The sequence below is a fragment of the Somniosus microcephalus genome, chromosome 32, assembly GCF_052327205.1.
Source record: "Somniosus microcephalus isolate GS21.2 chromosome 32, FLI_Smic_1.0, whole genome shotgun sequence".
Classification (NCBI taxonomy): domain Eukaryota; kingdom Metazoa; phylum Chordata; class Chondrichthyes; order Squaliformes; family Somniosidae; genus Somniosus; species Somniosus microcephalus.
Window position 1 is genome coordinate 5,665 of NC_141018.1, and position 24,773 is coordinate 30,437.

The 24,773-nt window shown below is 48.4% G+C and overlaps 1 protein-coding gene across 2 annotated transcripts; it reads left to right on the forward strand.

Moving 5' to 3' along the window:
• The first annotated feature begins 1,301 nt into the window (after window positions 1–1,301).
• Window positions 1,302–11,880, forward strand: LOC147097229 (HEPACAM family member 2-like). Of its 2 annotated transcripts, none has more exons than XM_085972029.1 (4): window positions 1,302–1,682; window positions 3,375–3,650; window positions 6,513–6,644; window positions 8,427–11,880. In XM_085972029.1, exons 1-4 carry the CDS (start codon window positions 1,376–1,378, stop codon window positions 8,537–8,539), a joined length of 828 nt encoding a protein of 275 aa, XP_085828155.1. In that variant the 5' UTR covers window positions 1,302–1,375; the 3' UTR covers window positions 8,540–11,880. The 2 variants fall into 2 exon arrangements, with proteins under 2 accessions (XP_085828155.1, XP_085828156.1); XM_085972030.1 differs by having other exon boundaries at window positions 6,516–6,644.
• Window positions 11,881–24,773: the final 12,893 nt, after the last annotated feature.

Sequence of the window (24,773 nt, forward strand, 5' to 3'; positions counted from 1 at the left end):
TCTCCCCCCACATTCACTCTCTCTCCCTCTCCACTCTCCTCTCTCTCTCTCCCCCCACATTCACTCTCTCTCCCTCTCCACTCTCCTCTCTCTCTCTCCCCCCACATTCACTCTCTCTCCCTCTCCCTCTCCCTCTCTCTCTCCCCCCACATTCACTCTCTCTCCCTCTCCCTCTCTCTCTGCCCCCACATTCACTCTCTCTCCCTCTCCGCTCTCCTCTCTCTCCCCCCACATTCACTCTCTCTCCCTCTCCACTCTTCTCTCTCTCTCTCCCCCCACATTCACTCTCTCTCCCTCTCCGCTCTCCTCTCTCTCTCTCCCTCTCTCTCTCCCCCCACATTCACTCTCTCTCCCTCTCCGCTCTCCTCTCTCTCTCTCCCTCTCTCTCTCCCCCCACATTCACTCTCTCTCCCTCTCCGCTCTCCTCTCTCTCTCTCCCTCTCTCTCTCCCCCCACATTCACTCTCTCTCCCTCTCCGCTCTCCTCTCTCTCTCTCCCTCTCTCTCTCCCCCCACATTCACTCTCTCTCCCTCTCCGCTCTCCTCTCTCTCTCTCCCTCTCTCTCTCCCCCCACATTCACTCTCTCTCCCTCTCCGCTCTCCTCTCTCTCTCTCCCCCCACATTCACTCTCTCTCCCTCTCCGCTCTCCTCTCTCTCTCCCCCCACATTCACTCCCTCTCCCTCTCCGCTCTCCTCTCTCTCTCTCCCCCCACATTCACTCTCTCTCCCTCTCCGCTCTCCTCTCTCTCTCTCTCCCCACATTCGCTCTCTCTCCCTCTCCGCTCTCCTCTCTCTCTCTCCCCACATTCACTCTCTCTCCCTCTCCGCTCTCCTCTCTCTCTCTCCCCCCACATTCACTCTCTCTCCCTCTCCGCTCTCCTCTCTCTCTCTCTCCCCACATTCGCTCTCTCTCCCTCTCCGCTCTCCTCTCTCTCTCTCCCCACATTCACTCTCTCTCCCTCTCCGCTCTCCTCTCTCTCTCTCCCCACATTCACTCTCTCTCCCTCTCCGCTCTCCTCTCCCTCTCCCCCCCACATTCACTCTCTCTCCCTCTCCGCTCTCCTCTCTCTCTCTCCCCTGCCTAAGGGGCAATGAAACATGCAGAGTCGTCAAAAGGTTATTGTTGAAACAGAATAGAGGAGGAAGTTTCAATCATTCAAACAAAGTAACACGAAAATGTATAATATAAACAGTGGAGGTCAAACAGTTAATGGCTCAGCTTAGTGACCTTTTCCAACAGCAACATCCGTTTGTCAGTTAGTGAAAGGGCTGAATATCAGAGGGATGTGAATGTTCTGTGCATTGTATCTCGTTGTGTAAATACTTGTTTTTTGTAGGCATAAGGACAGTGTTAGCAGATACCCGACAGAGAGTAATGGACGGAAGTGTTGGTCAGACTGTGCTGCTGCCTCTAAAGCACAACATCACTCACCCAAGTGAAGTATTTAATCTGGAGTGGCGAGTAATTCAGAACAAGACACCAAGATCAATCCTCACATTTTCTCCAAGCTCCCGCTTCCCATACATCTCAGATACTTTTAAAAGCCGAGTGAATTTCTCCAAGTCCGATGCAGAACTGTCTCTGAAAAACATACAAGACACAGACGAAGGGTCGTATGAGCTTGAAGTTACAGCATCAGATGGGAAATCTATTAAATGCTCAGTTTATCTGACTGTAAATGGTAAATTGATTTCACTTCCTTCAATGATCTCCATTTACTTTTTATATCCCACATCTTCCTCCTTCATATTGTGCAGGCATTTGCTTTAAGTTCTGGTCTGTGCAGACCGCTGGTACTGAGCAAAACAACCTGAAAATCTCCTGGTCTGAGACCTGAAACTAACAAACACTTTGCAAATATTCCAGACTAAACATTCATTGACTGCAGCCGCTACTTATCTCAAATAACTGGGAGTCTGTTCTCTCCACAGGCCCCCCACACACCCAACCCACCCCGCTCGCCGCCAGTCACTCGTTGTACCTGCTTAATACAATCTGACCCCCCTCCCGGGTCTCCCCCCCTTATAATCCGCCCCTCCCGGGTCTCCCCCCTTATAGTCCGCCCCTCCCGGATCACCACCTTATAGTCCTGGCCCCCCCCGGGTCTCCCCCCCTTCTAGTCCACTCCCCCCCGGATCTCCCCCCCTTATAGTCCACCCCCCGGGTCTCCCCCCTTATACTCCACTCCCCCCCGGGTCTCCCCACTTATAGTTCCCCCTCTTGGGTCACCCCCCCTTATACTCCACACCCCCCCGGGTCTCCCCCCCTTATAGTCCGCCCCTCCCGGGTCTCCCCACTTATAGTCCCCCCCTCCTTGGTCTCCCCCCCTTATACTCCACTCCACCCCGGGTCTCCCCCCCTTATAGTCCGCCCCTCCCGGGTCTCCCCCCTTATAGACTGCACCGCCCGGGTCACCACCTTATAGTCCTGACCCCCCCGGGTCTCCCCCCCTTCTAGTCCACTCCCCCCCGGGTCTCCCCCCATTCTAGTCCACCCCCCGGGTCTCCCCCCCTTCTAGTCCACCCCCCGGGTCTCCCCCCCTTCTAGTCCACCCCCCGGGTCTCCCCCCTTATAGTCCACTCCCCCCCGGGTCTCCCCCCTTATACTCCACTCCCCCCGGGTCTCCCTCCTTATACTCCACTCCCCCCCGGGTCACCTCCTTATAGTCCACCCCGCCCGGGTCTCCCCCCTTATACTCCACTCCCCCCCGGGTCACCCCCTTATACTCCACTCACCCCCCATCTCCCCACTTATAGTCCCCCCCCCAGCCCATTGACTTCAGTGAAATCGGGATCTGGAGTAACCTCATGGTCTCGGGTGAACTCAGGGTCTGGAGTGAAATCAGGGTCTGGAGTGACCTCATGGTCTCGGGTGAACTCAGGGTCTGGAGTGAAATCAGGGTCTGGAGTGACCTCATGGTCTGGGGTGAACTCAGGGTCTGGAGTGAAATCAGGGTCTGGAGTGAAATCAGGGTCTGGAGTGAAATCAGGGTCTGGAGTGAAATCAGGGTCTGGAGTGAAATCCGTCTGGAGTGAAATCTCTGGAGTGAAATCAGGATCTGGATTGAAATCAGGATCTAGGGTGAAATCAGGATCCGGAGTGAACTCGGGGTCTGGAGCGAAATCGGGGTCTGGATTGAAAGAAGTTTCTGGAGTGAAGTCAGTTCTGGAGTGAAATCAGTTCTGGAGTGAAATCAGGGTCTGGAGTGAAATCAGGGTTTGGAGTGAAACCAGCGTCACTCTCGATCCCGTCAGTTTCCCCACGGGAGAGTTCAGTTTGAACCACCGCCTTGAGCTTGTGTATTCCGGAGCTGCTGTCTGATATTCTCCTTTTTCCAGTCTCTGGTTTATACATTGTGTGCTTGTTTACACAGTCGCTGTGTCCATTCCACAAGTTGAAATGGTTCCATCGGCTCCACAGACTGGAGATAACGTGACTCTGCGCTGCTCTGTCCAGGAGGGGAACCTTGTACATTACAGCTGGTACAGATGTGACCTGCCTCTGTCCAGTGGAGTGAACCACCACCTGTCCCACAACAACAGCTCCTTGACTCTGCTCAACATGCAGGCAACTGACGTCGGCACTTACAGGTGCAACACAGCAAACCGCATCAGCAGCAAACACTCGGACTTTGTTCTACAGATCTGTCGTAAGTGTCTCCCCAGCTCCATCACTTCTGCTCCATCTCGCTAGCTGAGATCTCCCTCATAGTCAGATTACTGGGCACCAAACGTGCCTTACACCATCTATTGCAGTTAAAGATACGTCTATTAGTGTACCTGCTTATGATTTACTATAATTTTAGATTTGCGGCTGCCTCTATTACATATTGCAGGGTGTATCTATACTGACATTTCCACATTACTGTAAAGTGACTTCACCAGATCCTTGACACCACATTGGCAGTAAGACCCAGTGAACCTTGACACCGCATTGGCAGTATGACCCAGTGAACCTTGACACCACATTGGCAGAATGACCCAGTGAACCTTGACACCACATTGGCAGTATGACCCAGTGAACCCTGACACCACATTGGCAGTATGACCCAGTGAACCTTGACACCACATTGGCAGTATGACCCAGTGAACCATGACACCACATTGGCAGTATGACCCAGTGAACCTTGACACCACATTGGCAGTATGGCCCAGTGAACCTTGACACCACATTGGCAGTATGACCCAGTGAACCCTGACACCACATTGGCATTATGACCCCGTGAACCTTGACACCACATTGGCAGTGTACCACATGTCCTTTGACAACACATTGGCAGTATAACCCCGCGACCCTTGACACCAGACTGGCAGTATAACCCTGGGACCTTTGACACCACATTGGCGGTATAACCCCGTGACCCTTGACACCACATTGGCAGTATAATCCTGTGACCCTTGACACCATATTGGCAGTACAACCCCGTGAACCTTGACACAACATTGGCAGTATAACCCCGTGAACCTTGACACCACATTGGCAGTATGACCCCGTGACCCTTTGATGCCAATTTGGCAGTATAACCCCGTGAACTTTGACACCACATTGGCAGTATAACTCCCGACCCTTAACACCACATTGGCAGTATAACCCGTGACCCTCAACACCACTTTGGCAGTAGAACCCCCGACTCTTGACACCACATTGGCAGTATAACCCTGCGACCCTTGACACCACATTGGCAGTATAACCCGCGACCCTTAACACCACATTGGCAGTATAACCCCGTGACCCTTAACACCAGATTGGCAGTATAACCCCATGACCGTTACCACCTCATTGACAGTATAACCCCGTGACCCTTTGACACCACGTTGGCAGTATGACCCCGTGACCCTTTGACACCACATTGGCAGTATAACCCCGTGACCCTTGCCACCTCATTGGCAGTATAACCCCGTGACCCTTGATGCCTCATTGGCAGTATAACCCCATGACCCTTAATGCCTCATTGACAGTATAACCCCGTGACCCTTGATGCCTCATTGGCAGTATAACCCCGTGACCCTTGATGCCTCATTGACAGTATAGGTAGAGCAGGTGCCTTTTTCACACATTTTGGCACAAACTGCTGACAGTTTTCCATCCATTAAAATTATTGGACTAACAAACATCAATATCTTGTGCGCAAAAGTGTGATCAACAAACACTTCCCCCGTGCCCCCTGCCTCCCTACCCTCTGCCCCCCTCCCCACCCTCAGCACCTCGAATCTACTTGGGACAGAGTGACTGAGCACTTTGACAAATATCAGCTGATCAGAGAGAACCATTAATCCTGGGGCCTCAGCTTTTCACTATATTTAGAAATGACTTCGATGACGGAATAGAGAGTCATTTATCCAAGCTTGCTGACTCCACCAAGTTAGGTGGCTCAGTAGATGGGAGCCGAAAGTTGCAAAGGGACATTAATAGATTAAGTGAGCGGACAAAACTGTAGCAGATGGAGTTCAATGTGGGGAAATGTGAAGTCATTCACTTTGGACCCGAGAAAGGTAGATCAGGGTATTATCTAAATGGTGAGAAGCTGGGAACTGTGGAGGAGCAGAGATAGTTCGGGCTCCTAGTACAGAAATCACTAAAAGCTAGTGGACAGGAACAAAAAATAATTAAAAAGGCTAATGGGATGTTGGCCTTTATCTCGAGGGCCGGAATACAGAGGGGATGAAGTGATGCTTCAGCTGGTCAGAGCTCTGGTCAGACCCCACCTGGAGTAACTGTGTTCAGTTCTGGGCCCCGCCCCTCAGGAAGGATGTATCGGCCTCGGAGGAGGAGGAGCGCCGATTCACCAGAATGATACCCGGGGCTAAAAGGGTTCAGTTATGAGGCCAGGTTGCACAGACTGGGCTTGTATAGATGATTATTGAGTATAGATGATTAAGGGGTGATCTAATTGAGGTGTTTAAGATGATTGGGTAGAAAGAAACTATTTCTTCTGGTGGGGGGGAGTCCAGAACAAGGGTTCACAACCTTAAAATTACAGCCAGGCCATTCAGGGGTGATGTCACACAAAGGGTGGTGGAAATCTGGACTACTCTCCCTCAAAAGTCTGTTGAGGTTGGGGGTCAATTGAGAATTTCAGTACTGAGATTGATAGAGTTTTGCTGGCTGAGGGTATTAATGTATACGGAACCAAGGCGGGTAAATGGAGTTGAGATACAGATCAGCGGAACAGGCTCCAGGGGCTTAATGGCCTCCTCCTGTTCCTAGAGGAGGCCATGATGGTGATAAGTATTGGATCATAAGGGAAGTTTAGAAGAGACTTTTTCTGAATGTGCAAAGCTTTGCCAAAAGTAGTGATTGTTGAAAATCCAAAAAGGGCTAAATAATTACCTAAAGAATGTAAAAAGGCATGGGGAAGCTGGAAAATAGGTTTAGTTTGGGTTGAAAGCAGATAATGGAACTGTATTTAAAAAAGGGTCTAAATTCAGCAAAGGCTAACAGCTCCCTGTGTTGAAATCTCTCGTGTTTCTGTGACTGTGTTCATTATTTACTAAATTATTCCATTCTAAAGCAGCAAAACCAACCCTTGCAAGCTATGGATACGTAGGGTATGGTGGCTATCCCGGGTACTTAGGGTACATTATCATCATTGTGTTGTGTTACCAGTGGAAGAAACAAGCATTGAAAGCCTCCGAGGAGAGTGGTACGTATATTGTAATAAAGCATTGCTACATTGTACACATCTAACACTGAGATATTATTCAGTATGTTTAATGGTAAAGGATTAAAAGCCGTGGCTCAATTGGTAGCACCCTTGTCTCTGAGTCAGAAGCCTGTAGGTTAATAGTCCCACACCAGAGACTTGAGCACAAAAATCTAGGCTGACACTCCAGTGCAGTACTGACGGAGTCGTCTTCTTAGGCAGTCCCTGGGAACCGAGGATGACTTGCTTCCACATTAAAAATGAGTTCTCAAGTGACTGATGAGTCCAATGCGGGACCTACAGTCTCTGTCACAGGTGGGGCAGACAGTGGTTGAAGGGGCGGGTGGGTGGGGTGCTTGGGTTGACGTGCACTCCTTCCGCTGTTTGCGCTTGGCTTCCGCTTGCTCCTGGCAAAGAAACTCGAGGTGTTCGGCGCCTTCCCGGATGCCTCTCCTCCACTTTGTGCTCCGAGTAGAGCGCTTGTTTTGGGAGTCTCGTATCGGGCATGCGGACAATGTGATCCGTCCATTGGAGCTGATTGAGCGTGGTCAGAGCTTCGATGCTGGGGATGTTGGCCTGAGCAAGAACACTGATGTTGGTGCACCTATCCTGCCAATGGATTTGCAGGATCTTGCGGAGGCAGCATTGGTGGTACCTCTCCAGTGCTTTGAGGTGCCGGCTGTACATGGTCCACGTCTCTGAGGCATACAGCAGGGCTGGTATCACTGCTGCCCTGTAGACCATGAGCTTAGTACCTGGTTTGAGGTCCTGGTCTTCAAACACTTTCTTCCTCAGGTGACCGAAGGCTGCACTGGCACACTGAAGGCGGCGTTGGACTTCGTCATCAATGTCTGCCCTTGTTGACAGTAGGCTCCCGAGGTATGGAAAGTGGTCCATGTTGTCCAAGGCCTTGTCGTGGATTTTGATAATTGGGGGGCAGTACTGTGTGGCGGGGCAGGTTGGTAGAGTTTAGTGTAAGGCCTGATGTAAAAAGACTACTGAGCACTTGGTTTGAGTATTGAACAATGCTTTAATCAACTGTTTCAAAATCATGAGATTTCTAGTTACATCACTAGTTCCTGGTTACAGAAACACCCTGAGCAAGCTGGGTCCACACCCGAGTATTTATACTCCTTGGACGGCGCCACCAGCTGGCCGCCCAGTGTTACTTCATGAGTCATGATAAGATTCATGAGGCCCATGCTCTCGTACGCTTCGGTGAAGGAGTTGACGATGGTTTGGAGTTCGACCTCCAAGTGAGCGCAGACGCAAGCGTCGTCTGCCTACTGTAATTCGACGACAGAGGATGGGACGACCTTGGATCTGGACTGCAGGTGACGGAGGTTGAACAGTTTCCCGTTTGCTCTGTAAATTAGCTCCACTCCAGCGGAGTCGAGCTCCACTGTCTTAGGTGCCATTAAACCGAGGCCCCATCTGCTCTCTCAGGTGGACATAAAAGATTCCACAATACTATTCGAAGAAGAGCAGGGGCGTTCTCCCCGGTGTCCTGGCCAATATTTACCCCTCAATCAACATCAGTGAAACAGATTATTTGGTCAGTATCACATAGCTGTTTGTGGGAGCTTGCTGTGCACAAATTGGCTGCCGCGTTTCCTACATTACAACAGTGACTCCACTTCAAATGTATTTATTTGGCTCTGAAGCACTTTGGGAGGGCCTGATGTCATTAAATGTGCAGAATAAATGTCGGTTCTTCCTTTCTTTTATTTGATGAATGAGTTAATGGGGACTGTCTGCCGCCTAATCTTTATCTGTTTTTAGTTTCAGGAGCAATTTATGAAAACAGCCAAGTCAGCAAACAGCTGTCTCTAACTAGTCCAGCGGAGTCCAATATTATGCGCAACGTGCGAAAGAACGACAGAAGGGGAAGATAATGTCTGGTTAATCAGAAGGCATCTACAACCGCAGATTGGCACAGCAACATATCTGACTACAGTCTGGGAATCCGGGGGTTTAATGCTACTCGTTATATTTGCTGTGTGTTAGTTAGCACAATCATGTGACATTCACCAGTCAGTTTGGAGATATTACGGGTTCAGCTTCACTCTGCTACAGTTATTGTAATCAAATTGTTTTCTAGTTTATTTTAAAACAGTAAGTGGGGGAAATCCCATCCATCATGCCTCGCAGCGTAAGGACAGCATCCATTATACACAAAGTGCCGAATCAAACACCAGTTGTATAGCTGTAGCATGACATCTACCCCCTTGTACTCTAGTCCTCTAGATATATCGGCCAGCATTCCATTCGCCTTTTTTATTATTTTCTATACCTGTCCCTGACATTTTAATGATCTATGTACATGGATACCCAAGTCTCTTTCGACATCCACTGTTTCTAGTTTTTCACCATTTAGAAAGTACCCTGTTCGATCCATTCTTGGTCCAATGTGGATGACCTCACCATTGCCTACATTGAAATAAATTTGCCACAGTTTTGCCCATTCACTTAATCTATTAATAACTTTGTAATTTTATGCTTCCATCTACACTGCTTACAATTCTGCCTATCTTTGTGTCAATGGCAAACTTTGATATTTGTCTCTCTATTCTGTTATCAAAGTCATTAATAAATAGAGTGAATAGTTGAGGCCCCAACACAGATCCTTGTGGGACACCACTAGTCACATCCTGATAATTTGAGTACCTGCCCATTACCCCTGCACTCTGTCTCCTGCCGTTCAGCCAGTTTCCTAACCAGGTCAATGATTTGCCTTCAATTCCATGAGCTTCAACTTTAGCTAACAGTCTCTTATGAGGGACTTTATCAAATGCCTTGTGCAAGTCTATATAAATAACATCCACAATGTCACTAAACGCACATAACAGACATTTTGCACATCTGTACATTTACTGGCATTGATCACGTCTTAGCATTGACTGCACTACACACAGGTCTATTGAATTATCGGAAGTTTAAATTGTAATTTTCTTTTGATGTTAGTGGGTCTCAAGTCTACACGACAAAGCTGCTGCCTCAGAGTTGATTCATTTAGCAAAGTTATATAGCTTTCTGTAGATGCAAATGAAGACATTAAAACTGAGAATGTGTCATAGTTTCTGAATCTGCATCAACTGCAGTGATCAGGTCAAAGCCCCTGATCTGAATATTGTGCTTAAAGTGCAGTCGTTTTAATGGATGGGAAATCAATGAATATGAGAACATGAGAACATAAGAAATATGAGCAGAAGTCGGCCGTTCGGCCCCTCGAGCCTGCTCCGCTATGCAATGAGATCATGGCTGATCATCCAAATTCAGTACCCTGTCCCTGCCTTCTCCCCATATCCCTTGATCCCTTTAGCCTTAAGAAATATATCTAACTCCTTCTTGAATATATTTAATGAATTGGCCTCAACCGCTTTCTGTGGTAGAGAATTCCACAGGTTCACCACATCTCTGTCCTAAATGGTTTACCCCTTATCTTTAGACTGTGACCCCTGGTTCTGGACTCCCCCGCCATCGGGAACATCCTTCCTGCATCTAGTCTGTTTAGTCCTGTTAGAATTTTATAAGTTTCAATGAGATCCCCCCTCATTCTTCTAAACTCCAGTGAATATAAGCCCAATCGACCCAATGTCTCCTCATACGTCACTCTTGCCATCCCAGGTATCAGTCTGGTGAATCTTCGCTGCACTCCCGCCATGGCAAGAACATCCTTCCTCAGATAAGGCGACCAAAACTCAAGGTGTGGTTTCACCAGGGCCCTGTACAACTGCAGCAAGACATCCTTGCTCCTGTACTCGAATCCTCACGCTATGAAGGCCAACATACCATTTGCCTTCTTAACTGCCTGCTGCACCTGCATGCTTGCCTTCAGCAACAGGTGCACAAGGACACCCAGGTCTCGTTGCACTTCCCCCTTCTCCCAATCTATCGCCGTTCAGATAATAATCTGCCTTCCTGTTTTTGCCACCAAAGTGGATAACCTTGCATTTATCCACATTATACTGCATCTCCATGCTTCTGCCCAATCACCCAACCTGTCCAAATCATACTGGAGTTTCTCGGCATCCTCCTCACAGCACACACGCCCACCCAGCTTTGTGTCATCTGCAAACTTGGAGATATTACATCTAGTTCCCTCGGCTAGATCATCATTAATATATATTGTGAATAGCTGGGGTCCTGGCACCGATCCCTGCGGTACCCCACTAGTCACTGCCTGCCACTCAGAAAAAGACCCGTTTATTCCAACTCTTTGCTATCTGTCTACCAACCAGTTCTCTATCCAAGTCAGTACCTTGCCCCCAATCCCATGTGCTTTAACTTTACACGCTAATCTCTTATGCGGGACCTTATCGAAAGCCTTCTGAAAGTCCAAATACACCACATCCACTGGTTCTCCCTTATCTATCCCCATATCCCTTGATTCCCTTAATATCCAAAAATCTATCAATCTCTGTCTTGAATATACTCAACGACGGAGCCTCCACAGCCCTCTGGAGTCGAGAATTCCAAAGATTCACCACCCTCTGAGTGAAGAAATTTCTCCTTATCTCAGTCCTAAATGGCCGACCCCTTATTCTGAGACTGTGACCCCTGGTTCTAGACTCCCCAGCCAGGGTAAACACCCTTCCTGCATCTACCCTGTCAAGCCGTGTAAGAATGTTGTATGTTTCAATGAGATCACCTTTCATTTTTATGAATTCTAGAGAATATAGGCCAAGTCTACTCAATCTCTCCTCATAGGGCAATCCCCCCATTCCAGGAACAGTCTGGTGAACCTTCGTTACACTCTCTCTATGGCAAGTACATCCTTCCTTAGGTAAGGAGACCAAAACTGTACACAACAGGTGTGGTCTCACCAGGACCCTATATAATTGCAGTAAGACGTCTTTACTCTTATACTCAAATCCTCCTGTAATAAAGACCAACATACTTTCCTGATTGCTTGCTGTACCTGCATGTTAACTTTCAGTGATTTGTGTACAAGGACACCCAGGTCCCTCTGAATACCAACATTTCCCAATCTCTCACCATTTAAAAAATACTCTGCTTTTCTATTTTTCCTACCATTTTATAGTAATCTGGGATGTTATGATTAAGGTTATCCACCAGGTGATGCTGTAGCCAATGCTGCTGCTAAGGTCAGAGGTTTGCTTCCTGTTAAGGTCAGAGGTTTGCTTCCTGTCAAGGTCAGCAAAGAGTGAAATGCCAGGATGCAGGCATGATGTTTGTTACTCTGTTTGTTAATAAAGTACTCGCGCTAATTCTACGATATCGCCTCTTCGAGTTCTTGTTCTACTATGTGGATTTATCACATTTGGCGATGAGTAACTAAAGGACCCTGAATAAAGAAGAAAAGTCTGCCAGGATGTTTAAACAACAAAATTACGAGCTACGGTTAGCTACCAGCTGGAAGAGAGCATGGCTGCCACGGTAGGAACGGTTTGCGCTTTTGATAGTCAAGCACAAACCTGGGAGGAATACTGTGAAGTGTTGGGTTATTTTTTCAAAGCAAATGAAATAAATGATGCCGGAAAAAGGAAAGCCATTCTGCTTAGTTCAGTGGGAAGCTAAACCTACAGTTTGATGAAAAATCTGCTCAGTCCTGAAAAGCCTGGAGACAAATCATTTGTTGAATTAGTGGCTTTGCTAAAAGAACATTTCAACCCTAAGCCTAGTGAGATTGTGCCGTGGTTCAAGTTTAATTCAAGGAACAGGAAAGAGGAAGAGAGCATAATGGACTATGTAGCGGTGTTGTGTAAATTAGCACAAGATTGCAATTATGGGAACAACCTGAAGGAAATGCTGCGAGATAGGCTAGTTTGTGGAATTATGGACGACCGAATGCAGCGTAGATTATTATCCGAGACTGGGCTTACTTATGAAAAAGCATTGGAACTTGATCAAGCCATAGAGACAGTGAACCGAGATGTAAAAGAAATACAGGGTTCAGACAGGGCTAATGCTACGCAAGTTGCAGGTCAGGTTGTTGTGCACAAGTTGAACATGCGTCAGAAACCACAACATGAGCATGTGAAGGCATGTTATAGATGCAAGGGCGATCACCTGGCGAGTGAATGCCGGTTTCTGGAGGAAAAGTGCTACAAGTGTGGGAAACAAGGACACATAAAATGAGCTTGCAGGGCGAAATCACCTGTGAACGAATCCAAACCAAAAGGGGGAGGACAGCAAAACCAAGGGAGAGAAGTGAAAAAACATGGAGCACACCACATCAGCGGGGAAGCTGAGGAAGAAGAGGACATGTTCATAATGTATAGCATGTTAGAGAACATTCCAAAAGTGGCTCCTATCACATTGCAACTGAGAGTAAATGACTCTAAGGTGAACTTTGAAGTGGATACAGGGTGCGGCGTGACCATAATGAACAAGACAGAGTACTCAAAATTGTGGAACCGTGCAAAAGTTCCAGAGTTAAAACCTTGCTCCCTGCATCTTAAAACATATACAGGTGAACGAGTAGTGACATTAGGTACAGCTAATGTAACTGTGCAACACAGGGACACAGTGGAACAGCTACCTATAGTTATAATATCGGGTACCGGACCAAACCTGTTAGGTCGGGGCTGGATAAAAGAACTTAAATTAGACTGGGGAGCAGTACATCAAATAGATGCAGGCAAACAGTTGACTTTGCAAGAAGTGTTGAGTGAACATGAGAATGTGTTCAAGGAGGAACTTGGCACATTTAATGGCCCCCCAGCTAAGATTTATGTAAACAAGGAGGCACCACCAAGGTTTTTTAAACAACGACCTGTGCCTTATGCCATGAAGCCAATGGTTGAGGCTGAGCTTGACCATCTATTGAGAGAGAACATACTGGAGCCAGTGAAATGTTCGGAATGGGCAGCTCCCATAGTACCTGTTTTAAAACAGGACAATTCGGTAAGACTCTGTGGAGACTATAAATTGACAGTCAATCGGGTGTCCAAACTAGAGCAGTATCCGACTCCCAAGACAGAGGATCTCTTTGCAAACCTGGCTGGAGGAAAGAAATTCACAAAGTTAGATATGAGTCATGCCTACTCGCAGATTACACTGGATGACGAATCAAAGAAGTATGTCACCATAAATACACACAAGGGCTTGTTTACATATAACTGCTTACCGTTTGGTGTCTCATCTAGTCCAGCTATCTTCCAGAGGACAATTGAAGGTGTACTGCAAGGGATTCCACATGTTTCCATCTATCTGGATGACATTCTGGTGTTGGGGAGAACCGACCAGGAGCATCTGAGCACTCTGAGAGAGGTACTACAGAGATTGGAGAGGGCAGGGTTCCGGCTCAAGAGGAGTAAGTGCACTTTCCTGGGGAATGAGGCAGTGTTCCTGGGACACAGAGTGGATGCCACCGGGCTCCATCCACTCAAGGAGAAGGTACAAGCACTGCAGGATGCCCTGCTCCTACAAATGTGGCTGAGTTAAAAACTTACCTGGGACTGCTGAACAATTATAACAGGTTTTTACCAAACTTGTCAACTGTGTTAGCACCTCTTCACAAACTACTGTGCAAGGAGACACAGTGGCAGTGGGGAGAGGAGCAGGGGGTTTCATTTGAACAGTCCAAGAAACTAATGCTGTCGTCGGATGTGCTGGTTCACTACAATGCAGAGAAAGACATCATTCACTCTTGTGACACTTCACCTTACGGGGTGGGGGCAGTTCTTTCACACTGCATGGAAGATGGAACTGAAAGACCAATAGGGTTTATGTCCCGAACTCTAACACCAGTGGAAAAAACTATTCCCAGTTAGACAAAGAGGGGTTAGCATTAATGTTTGGGTTACAGAGGTTCCACAAGTACATATATGGCAGGAAGTTCACCATATGCACCGATCATAAACCTCTTCTCTCTCTTTTCAATGAAATGAAAGCAGTTCCACAGATGGTGTCACCCCGGATCCAGAGGTGGGCCATGACGTTGAGGGCATATGAGTATGTCATTGTCTACAAGGCAGGCAAGTCCCATGGGAGCACAGATGCCTTGAGCCATCTTCCACTGCCAGGCACACCTATCCGTGCAGCTCCAGAGGACAGAGTTTTGATGTTGGAGGACACTGACACAGCACTTGTGACTACAGAGCAAGTAAGAACATGGACAGGTAAAGATCCTGTACTGTCTAGAGTTCGAGAATATGTGGTGAGTGGATGGCCACAGCATCTGGAGGGGGCTGACTTCACACCCTACAGTGTCAGGAAAACAGAGCTGAGTGTGCAGGATGGTTGCGTGTTGTGGGGAGCACGAGTGACTATTCCACAGCCAGCACGACAGTCTATCCTAGAGCAACTACATCAGTGCCATCCGGGGGTCTCGCATATGAAAGCCTTGGCTAGGAGTTACTTGTGGTGGCCAAAGCTAGATGAGGAGATAGACAATCTAGTCAAGACATGCAGCACTTGTCAGGAACACCGGAAGGCACCAGCAGCGGCTCCTCTCCACCCTGGGAGTGGCCGGATAAACCATGGAGAAGATTGCACTTAGATTATGCGGGTCCATTCATGGGAAAGATGTTCCTCATAATCATTGATGCACATTCCAAATGGATGGATGTTTATCCTGTAAATTCTGCTTCCGCCACTACTACTATAGACAGCCTGCGTCAGAGCTTCAGCAATCAAGGGCTACCGGAGATCGTGGTGAGTGACAATGCCACTTGTTTTGTGAGTACAGAGACAAAAGAGTTCTTGAGAAAAAATGACATAGTGCAGGTGACCTCGGCTCCATATCATCCGTCCTCGAATGGACTTGCGGAGAGAGCCATACAAGCATTTAAGGAGATGATGAAAATAAGTGCAGAAGGGAGTTTAGCAGCCAAAGTGTCATGGGTTCTGTTCAGCTACAGAATAACACCTCAATCCACCACAGGACTCTCTCCTGCTGAGATGTTATTAGGTCATAGACTACGCTCCACTCTTGACCTTGTCCACCCAGGCCTAAAAAGGAAAATGGAAAACAGACAAAACAAACAAAAGGAGAACCATGACAAAAGAACAAAGAGCCGAAGTTTTGGAGAAGGAGATGCGGTCCTTACCAGGAATTTCAGTTATGGACCAAAGTGGATTCCTGGCTTCATAGACTCAATGACAGGTCCAGTATCATACAAGGTCATGTTGGGAGACAGTAGGGTAATACGCAGACATGTAGATCAGATACTTCCCAGACAAGGGGAAATTGAAATGAAGGTTCCAGATGCAATGACTGAAGACAGGGTTGCCCCCAGTTATCCAAGTGCATCTGTGGTGCCACCACCAGGGACAGAGACAATTCCACAGGAACCTATTTGTCAAGAGGAAACCATCGTTGCAGTGTCAGATAATCTGAGCACTGCTCAGGAGCAGCTGGTGGCTTCACCACAAACAAGCAGGGACTTTACTGTTAGACATTCACAAAGGAATTGCAAGCCACCAGAGAGATTGATACTGAACTGTTAGATTTGTCAAGTATGGAACATGATGAATGGAGGCTCCTTATGTGACTCTCAGGAATGGTTGTTTGTTAAGAAATTCATACTGAAATCTTATGGGGGGACGGATATAGTAATCTGGGATGTTATGATTAAGGTTATCCACCAGGTGGTGCTGTAGCCAATGCTTTGCTAAGGTCAGAGGTTTGCTTCCTGTTAAGGTCAGAGGTTTGCTTCCTGTCAAGGTCAGCAAAGAGTGAAATGCCAGGATGCAGGCATGATGTTTGTTACTCTGTTTGTTAATAAAGTACTCGTGCTAATTCTACGATATCGCCTCTTCGAGATCTTGTTCCACTACATGGATTTATCACACATTTCATATCATAACTTCACATTTCTCCACACTATATTCCATTTGCCATGTTCTTGCCCACTCACTTAGCCTGTCTATATCCCCTTGAAGCCTCTTTGCATCCTCCTCACAACCTACATTCCCAGCTTTGTATCATCAGCAAACTTGGATATATTACATTTGGTCCCCTCATCCAAATCATTGATATAGATTGTGAATAGCTGAGGCCCAAGCACTGATCCTTGTGGTACCCCACTAGTTACAGCCTGCTAACCTGAAAATGACCTGTTTATTCCTACTCTGTTTTCTGTCCATTAACCAATCCTCAATCCATGCTAGTATATTACCCCCAATCCCATGAGCCCTATGATGCACTATCAATTACTCATAAAAGACTGAGAGTTAGAAGAGTAACTAAAGGCTTTTATTAACAACAGAATGGAGGTCTGCCTCGCGTGGTCGACCAGGATACAAAGGGCTGGGGAGCAGTCACCTTTATACTAGGACCTGTGGGAGGAGTCAGCCGAGGCATGTCCAGGCATGTACACAGTGGAATACAAACAGGACAAACAGGAATACAAACAGTGGTTTACCACATTCACCCCTTGTTTAAAATTGAGTCCGGCGGGGTGAAGTGTATTAAAAGTTAGTGTATTGGAGTCTCTCCAGAGGTCTTGTCTGCCGCTGTGATCGGCATGGCGACGGCAGGGGTAGTGAAGCTTCCGGCGTCGAGTCCAGCGTAGGCTGTGGCACAGGCGTGTCGTCCTCGTAGATGTCGAGCGGGTCGCGGGGCCCCAGGCCTGCCGTCTGCTGGGGCTGGATATCGGATCGTGGGGGGGGGGTGGTAGTGGGTAGTGGGTTACTGCGGCCCCCGAGGGTGCAAGGTCTCTTATGGAGACTGTGTCCTCCCGCCCGTCCGAGTATGCGATGTAAGCATACTGGGGGTTGGCGTGGAGGAGGTCGACCCTCTCGACCAGGGGGTCCATTTTATGGATCCTCACGTGTCTTCTCAGTAGGACCGGCCCTGGGGACATCAGCCATGGCGGTAGCGATGTCCCCGATGTGGACTTCCTTGGGAAGACAAACATTTTCTCATGAGGGGTGGCGTTAGTGGCAGTGCAGAGCAGTGACCGAATAGAGTGGAGCGCATCGGGGAGCACATCCTGCCAGCGGGAGGTTGGAAGGCCCCTAGACTTTAGGGCTAGCAGGACGGCCTTCCAAACTGTCGCATTTTCTCTTTCCACCTGTCCGTTCCCCCGGGGGTTGTAACTGGTGGTCCTGCTTGTGGCAATACCCCTAGTTAGCAGGTACTGACGGAGTTCGTCGCTCATAAACGATGAGCCCCGGTCGCTATGGATATAGCTGGGGAAGCCGAACAGGGTGAAGAGGTTGTTCAGACATTTAATGACCGTGGCACTGGTCATGTCCGGGCAGGGGAAGGCGAACGGGAAACGGGAGTACTCATCAATAATATTGAGGAAGTACACATTGCGGTCGGAGGAGGGGAGAGGCCCTTTAAAATCAACGCTCAGGCGCTCGAAGGGGCGAGTGGCTTTTATCAGGTGGGCCCTGTCTGGTCTATAAAAGTGCGGTTTGCACTCAGCGCAGACTTGGCAGTTCCTGGACATGGTCCTGACCTCCTCAATAGAGTAAGGCAGGTTGCGGGCCTTGATGAGGTGGAAGAACCTGGTGACCCCCGGGTGGCAGAGGTCATTGTGGAGGGCCCGCAGTCTATCGATCTGCGCGCTGGCGCAGGTGCCACGCAATAGCGCATCCGGGGGTTCATTTAGCTTCCCGGGCCGGTACAAGATCTCGTAGTTGTTGGTGGAAAGTTCGATTCTCCACCTCAAGATCTTGTCATTTTTGATTTTGCCCCTCTGCTTGTTGTTAAACATAAAAGCAACTGAACGCTGGTCAGTGAGCAGGGTAAATCGTTTTCCGGCTAGGTAGTGCCTCCAATGACGCACAGCCTCCACAATCGCCTGGGCCTCCTTCTCAACAGCAGAGTGTCTGGTCTCCGGGCCTTGGAGGGTTTGTGAAAAGAAGGCCACGGGTCTCCCCGCCTGATTGAGGGTAGCGGCCAGGGCAAAGTCGGACGCGTCGCTTTCCACCTGGAAGGGGATGGATTCGTCCACTGCATGCATGGTGGCTTTGGCAATGTCCTCCTTGATACGGTGGAAGGCTAAGCGGGCCTCTGCCATCAAGGGAAAAGAGGTGGACTTGATCAGCGGACGGGCCTTGTCCGCATAGTAGGGGACCCACTGGGCGTAATAGGAGAAAAACCCTAGGCACCTCTTCAGGGCCTTGAGGCAGTGGGGCAGTGGAAGTTCCATAAGGGGACGCATCCGGTCGGGGTCGGGGCCGATGACTCCGTGTTCCACAACACAGCCAAGGATGGCGAGGCGGTTTGTGCGGAATATGCACTTCTCCTTGTTATATGTCAGGTTTAGGAGTTGGGCGGTGCGGAGGAATTTTTTGAGGTTTGCGTCATGGTCCTGCAAGTCACGGCCGCAGATGGTCACATTGTCCAGATATGGGAAAGTGGCCTGCAATGCATTTTGATCGACCATCCGGTCCATCTCCCTTTGGAAGACAGAGACCCCGTTGGTGACGCCAAAGGGAACCCTAAGGAAGTGATAGAGGTGGCCGTTTGCCTCAAAGGCAGTATACTGGCGGTCCTCAGGGCGGATAGGGAGCTGGTGGTACGCTGATTTCAGGTCAATGGTCGAGAAGACGCGGTACTGCGTGATCTGGTAGGCGTCCAGCAGGGTGTAGCGATTTATTGTCTGGCTGTAGTCGATGACCAGGCGCTGCTTCTCGCCGGTCTTAACGACCACAACCTGGGCTCGCCAGGGGCTGGTGCTGCCCTCAATAATCCCTTCTTTCAGGAGCCGCTCCACTTCGGTTTTAATGAAAACCCTGTCCCCGGCACTGTATCGCCTGCTCTTTGTGGCGATGGGCTTACAGTCGGGGGTGAGGTTAGCAAACAGTGGTGGGGGGGTGACTCTGAGTGTGGAGAGGTTGCACCTGGTGCACGGCGGGCAATTTGGAAGCTGCTGGCTGCGGACTGTGAGTGGGGGTAGGGGTCCACCGTACGCCATCGTAACACTTTTAAGGTGGCACTGAAAATCTAACCCCAGCAGGACGGCAGCGCAGAGGTCAGGCAGGACCAGAAGTTTAAAATGATCGTACACGGTCCCGTCACCACGCAGTAGCCGCCGATGTCCGCCGACTGGGACTCGGAGGCCATAGAAATCCGCTGTTGTGCAGGCAGGACTGGGAGAGAGCAACGCCGCACCGTGTTGGGGTGGATGAAGCTCTCCGTGCTCCCAGAGTCAAAAAGGCAGATTGTATTGTGACCATTTACCTTAATGTCCATTGTGGAACTGGCCAGTTGGTGCGGTCTCGCTTGGTCCAGTGTAACGGATGCCAGCGTAGGGGTCGGTGTGTCGCTGCAGGTATCAGATGAGGCGGTGTCGGGGGCCTGCTGCGTCCCGGCTGTCGTCCAAGATGGCGGCGCCCATGATCCCCATGTGGCTGGAGGTGTCCAAAATGGCTGCTGTACCGGTGATTCGCACATGGCCGGGGAGGTCCAAGATGGCGGCCCGCATGGCCCACATGCGGCGCTGCTGGGGTTCGGGGTGGCTTTGGCCCTGCAGATGCTAGCGTAGTGTCCCTTCTTCCCGCAGCCCGAGCAGATCGCGTTTTTCGCCGGGCAGCGCGCTCTGGGGTGTTTTGCCTGGCCACAGAAGTAGCATTTCTGGCCTTGGGGCACTGCTGTCTGGCCTTGGGACACTGCTGCGGTAGTTGGGCCGTTGTTGGGGTGTGGCTGGGGTGGCACGGCGCTATGAGGCGGTCCTACCATGTCCCAGGCTGTCATTCCCCGCGGCGTCCACGGTGCAGAGGAGTAGGCATCCATGCCCTGGTAGGCTGCATCCAACGATAGTGCGAGTTCAGAGGCCTTGTTGAGGTCGAGGTTACTCTGCTCCAACAGTCGCTGTCGGGTGTAGTTGGATCTGTGGCCCGCTACAAAAGCGTCCTGGATAAGTTCCTCTGTGTACACGGCGGCCTTTACATCCTTACAACCACAGGCCCGGCCAAGCACAGACAGTGCCTGAAGGTATTCCACGGTCGATTCCCCAGGTTGTTGTTTACGACTCCCCAGGAGGTGCCTGGCGTACACTTCGTTCACTGGGCATGTGTACTGGTCCTTGAGGAGCTTGATAGCGTCCGCGTACGAGGTCGCGTCTTGGATGACCGAGTGGTTCACTTTGGAGGTCAGGACATCCAATTTGTCCTCGTCCGATTTGATTGCTTCGGAGGCGGTCAGGAATTTTTTGAAACACTTAAGCCAGCGAGTAAACTTGGTGGATGAGTCCGCCTCCCGATGATCTAAGTCCAGGCATGCTGGTGTGAAGATCTTCTCCATTATAAAAATGTTGTTAATAAAATTGATGCGCTATCAATTACTCATAAAAGACTGAGAGTTAGAAGAGTAACTAAAGGCTTTTATTAACAACAGAATGGAGGTCTGCCTCGCGTGGTCGACCGGTCCAGGATACAAAGGGCTGGGGAGCAGTCACCTTTATACTAGGACCTGTGGGAGGAGTCAGCCGAGGCATGTCCAGGCATGTACACAGTGGAATACAAACAGGACAAACAGGAATACAAACAGTGGTTTACCACACCCTAATTTTGTTAATAATCTCTTCTATGGCACCTTATCAAATGCCTTATTAAAATCCAAACACATCACATCCACTGGTTCCCCCTTATCCTCAAAAATCTCTTAACAGATTTGTCAAACATGATTTCCCTTTCATAAATCCATGTTTACTCTGCCCAACCCTATTATTATTTTCAAAGTGCCCTGTTACCACGTTTTTAATAATAGATTTTAGCATTTTCCCTACTATTGATGTCAGTCTAACTGGTCTGTAGTTCCCCGTTTTCTCTCTCGCTCCTTTTTTAAATAGTGGGGTTACATTTGCTACCTTCCAATCCATGGGAGCAATTCTAGAATCTATGGAATTTTGGAAAATGACAACCAATGACAACTCTTTTAAAACCCGAGGATGTATGCCATCAGGTCCAGGGGATTTATTGGCTTTCAGTCCCATTAATTTCTCTTTTTTTTACTAATACTAATTTCTTTCAGTTCCTCATTTTCACTCGACCCTTTGTCTGCACTATTTCCGGGAGGTTTTTTGTGTCTTCTTCCCTGAAAACAGACACAAAGTATTTGTTTAATTTCTCTGCCATTTCCTTATTCCCCATTATAATTTCTCCTGTCTCAGCCTGTAAGGGACCAACGTTTACTTTTGCTAATCTTTTCCTTTCTACTTACGTATAGAAACTTTTACAGTCTGTTTTATGTCTCTCGCTAGTTTACTTTCATATTCTATTTTCCCTTTCTTTATCAATTTCTTGGTCTTCCTTTGCTGAATTCTAAAATCCTCCCAATCCTCAGGCTTACTACTCATTTTGGCAACATTATAAGCCTCTTTTAATCAAATATTACCCTTAATTTCTCTTGTTAGCCAGAATTGGGCCATTTTTCCCATGGTGTTTTTATTACTTAAGGGAATGTATGTTCATTGTGAATTATGAATTATTTCTTTAAATATTTGCCATTGCTTTTCTACTGTCATTCCTTTTAATCTAGTTTCCCAACCTACCTTAGCCAACTCGCCCCTCATAACTACAGTTTGCTCTGTTCAGGGTCAGGACCCTAATTTAAGACTTAATGAAATCACTCTCAAACTCAACATAAAATTCTATCATATTATGATCACTGCTCCCCAGAAGCTCCTTTACTACAAGATTATTAATTAACTCTGTCTCATTGTACAGTACTAGATCTAAAATAGCCAATTCCCTCATAGGTTGCTTGACAAACGGATCTAGAAAACTACCTTGAATGCATTCCAAGAACTCTTCTTCTGCACTATTTCTGCAAATTTGGTTTGCCCAGTCTATATGAAAGTTAAAGTCCCCCATGATTACTGTGAGGGGAAAACACGTTCAATGACTTTGACAAGGAAATGGAGATGGGGCGATAGTTTGCAAGGACAGAGATGTCAAGGATGGGTTTTTGAGGAGGGGGTGATGATGGCAGGTTTGAATGGGGGGGGACAGTACTGGAGGAGTGGGAACTGTAAGATTCGCAAAATTGAACTTTATATTATAAAGGGTCGAATGGCAGAAGAGGCCATGATTTTAAAGACTGTTTTAAAAGAAGCCCAGGCAAAAGGGGCATTCAAAATGGCTGCCAGACCCCGTGACCAACTTATTGGGACACTTTAAAATGGTTCCTGCAGTCCTCAGACAGCTTTGTGGATTCAACCCACAGTAGGTTCTGGAAGCCGTTTCTGAGAGAACGAAACCAGACACCCACACATATATAAAGATTGGATGCAGATCCAGTCAGATCGGCCTGTAGATAAAGGCCATCTAAATGTTTACCCAGACAAAGGGGAACAGTTCCATATTCATAAAGAACGCATCAAGGACACGTTAAAGACATCAAGGAGACATTAAAAACAATGAAGGTCATTCCAGAGCAGAGATGGCCCGTTACTGGCCATCCAAGAACAGTTTAAAATACAATAACTACCTCATTGTGCAACCAGCCCGCCAAAATTAAAACAAAAGACTAACCTGATTTGGCGCGAGATAAGGGCTTCTGCTGAGAAGTATAATTGGGAGACACCGTGGATAGCGAAAGAGGCTTCATCTTAGATATTGGGAAGAGAGAGGTTCCTTTCTTCATCATCTTCGTGGGATCTTCAGTAATAGCCGTTACCTTCGGTAGCAGCTGGAGTTCGGAGAAGAAGACAGTTTGAGCCGGCGTCCCGCCCGGGGTAAAACATCGTGAGATCATTGATCAACCCCGGGCCGTTGACGAAACGGGAGGTAGTAAAACTACTGAAGAAACCTACATGAAAGCCGACTAGTGGCTTCCAACCGTGGTCAAGCAGATGATCTCCACCGACATCCAGGCCCGTCAGTGTCCAGCCTGTCCATGACCTTCACCTCGAGAGAGAGAGAGAGAGAGAGTGAGGTGTGGCGCGGCCCGCTGTGGCTCCACTGACCACGAGGAATCAGGACGCCTGAAAGGATCAAAACGCAAGACTTCAAAACTCTATACTTTTCCAACTGGATTGGTGAGCATGTTTCTGGCCCTTCATAATCGGATCTAGATACGTTTAAGGGGGTGGTCATTTTGGGTATAATTAACATGAGTTGTTGTCCCTCGATGTTCTGTGTGTTTCCCCATTTTATGATGATCTTTGTAAGGTATAATATGCCTGTATCCATTTTAGTTAGTACTGTATTGTTATGATTTGTTTTTCCCTCCCATGTACCCTCTTATTTGCTTGCATTTGATTCGATTTTCCTTATGCAATAAAATATCATTTTGTTTCATTAAACCTGGTCTAAAAGAGTATTCTCTACATTGTAGTTCCTGCACCTAAGTCCAGTGTCTAGAATCTAAGGGGTGAGTGGGTCGAACCACTCAAGGTTTTTCTGTGCAAAACAGAGAGAGAGAGAGAGAGAGAGGCCTCTGAGAGAGAGTAACCTCTGTGATCTACAGAATCTCTAGAGAGAGAAAACCCCTTACAGAAATTGGCGACCGTGGCAGGACACTGGCAGCAGGATTGCAATGGTTTAGACCCAGGTTTGAATGGGTGAAATGTCATGGATGAGAGGATAGCGGATTATGTCTTTGGCAAGGTAAATCTCACTAAGCAGTGGATTTCTGATCTCTTACTGGATGGGCGTCAGGTAGACGCAGCCATCCGGTGGACAGAGAGCAAAGAGAATAAGAAGTCAGTGGAAAAGGCAGTGTGGCTGATGTGTTACAAGAAACAAGTCCAGATTTTGGACCGGGTTGATGCAGCACAGGCAGCCAAGATCACAACCCAGGCAGCAGAGATAGAGGAAAAGGCCATGGGTGGGGAAAAACTCATCACAGCGCTTCACGCGTTGAATCAGGAATGCCAAGTTGTAGCCAGGCAACATCAGGCTAGAATAGAGTATCTGGAACGCCAGGTTACTGAGGCAAAGATCCATGAAGCGAGAATACGGGAGAAAAACGCCCGCCTCGCACAACAGATAAGAGCGCAGGAGGAGAGAGTAGTGGAAGTCAAGGCAGCTTACAAGCTATCCCTTGAACACGGGTTTGAGAGCACAGACCACGGCCCCTGCCAAAAGACCATAGAGGACCTGAGAACGGCCCTGGTTAAGGCAAAAGGCATGGTATGCCTCGTAAGCCCAAAAGCAAGTCAGATTGGCTTTTTGCAGGAATCCAAACATCCGGTTCCTTGCGAGGTAGTTATGGCACCAGTCACTGAACCCTCAGCCCCGCCGAGCTATAGCGAGGCT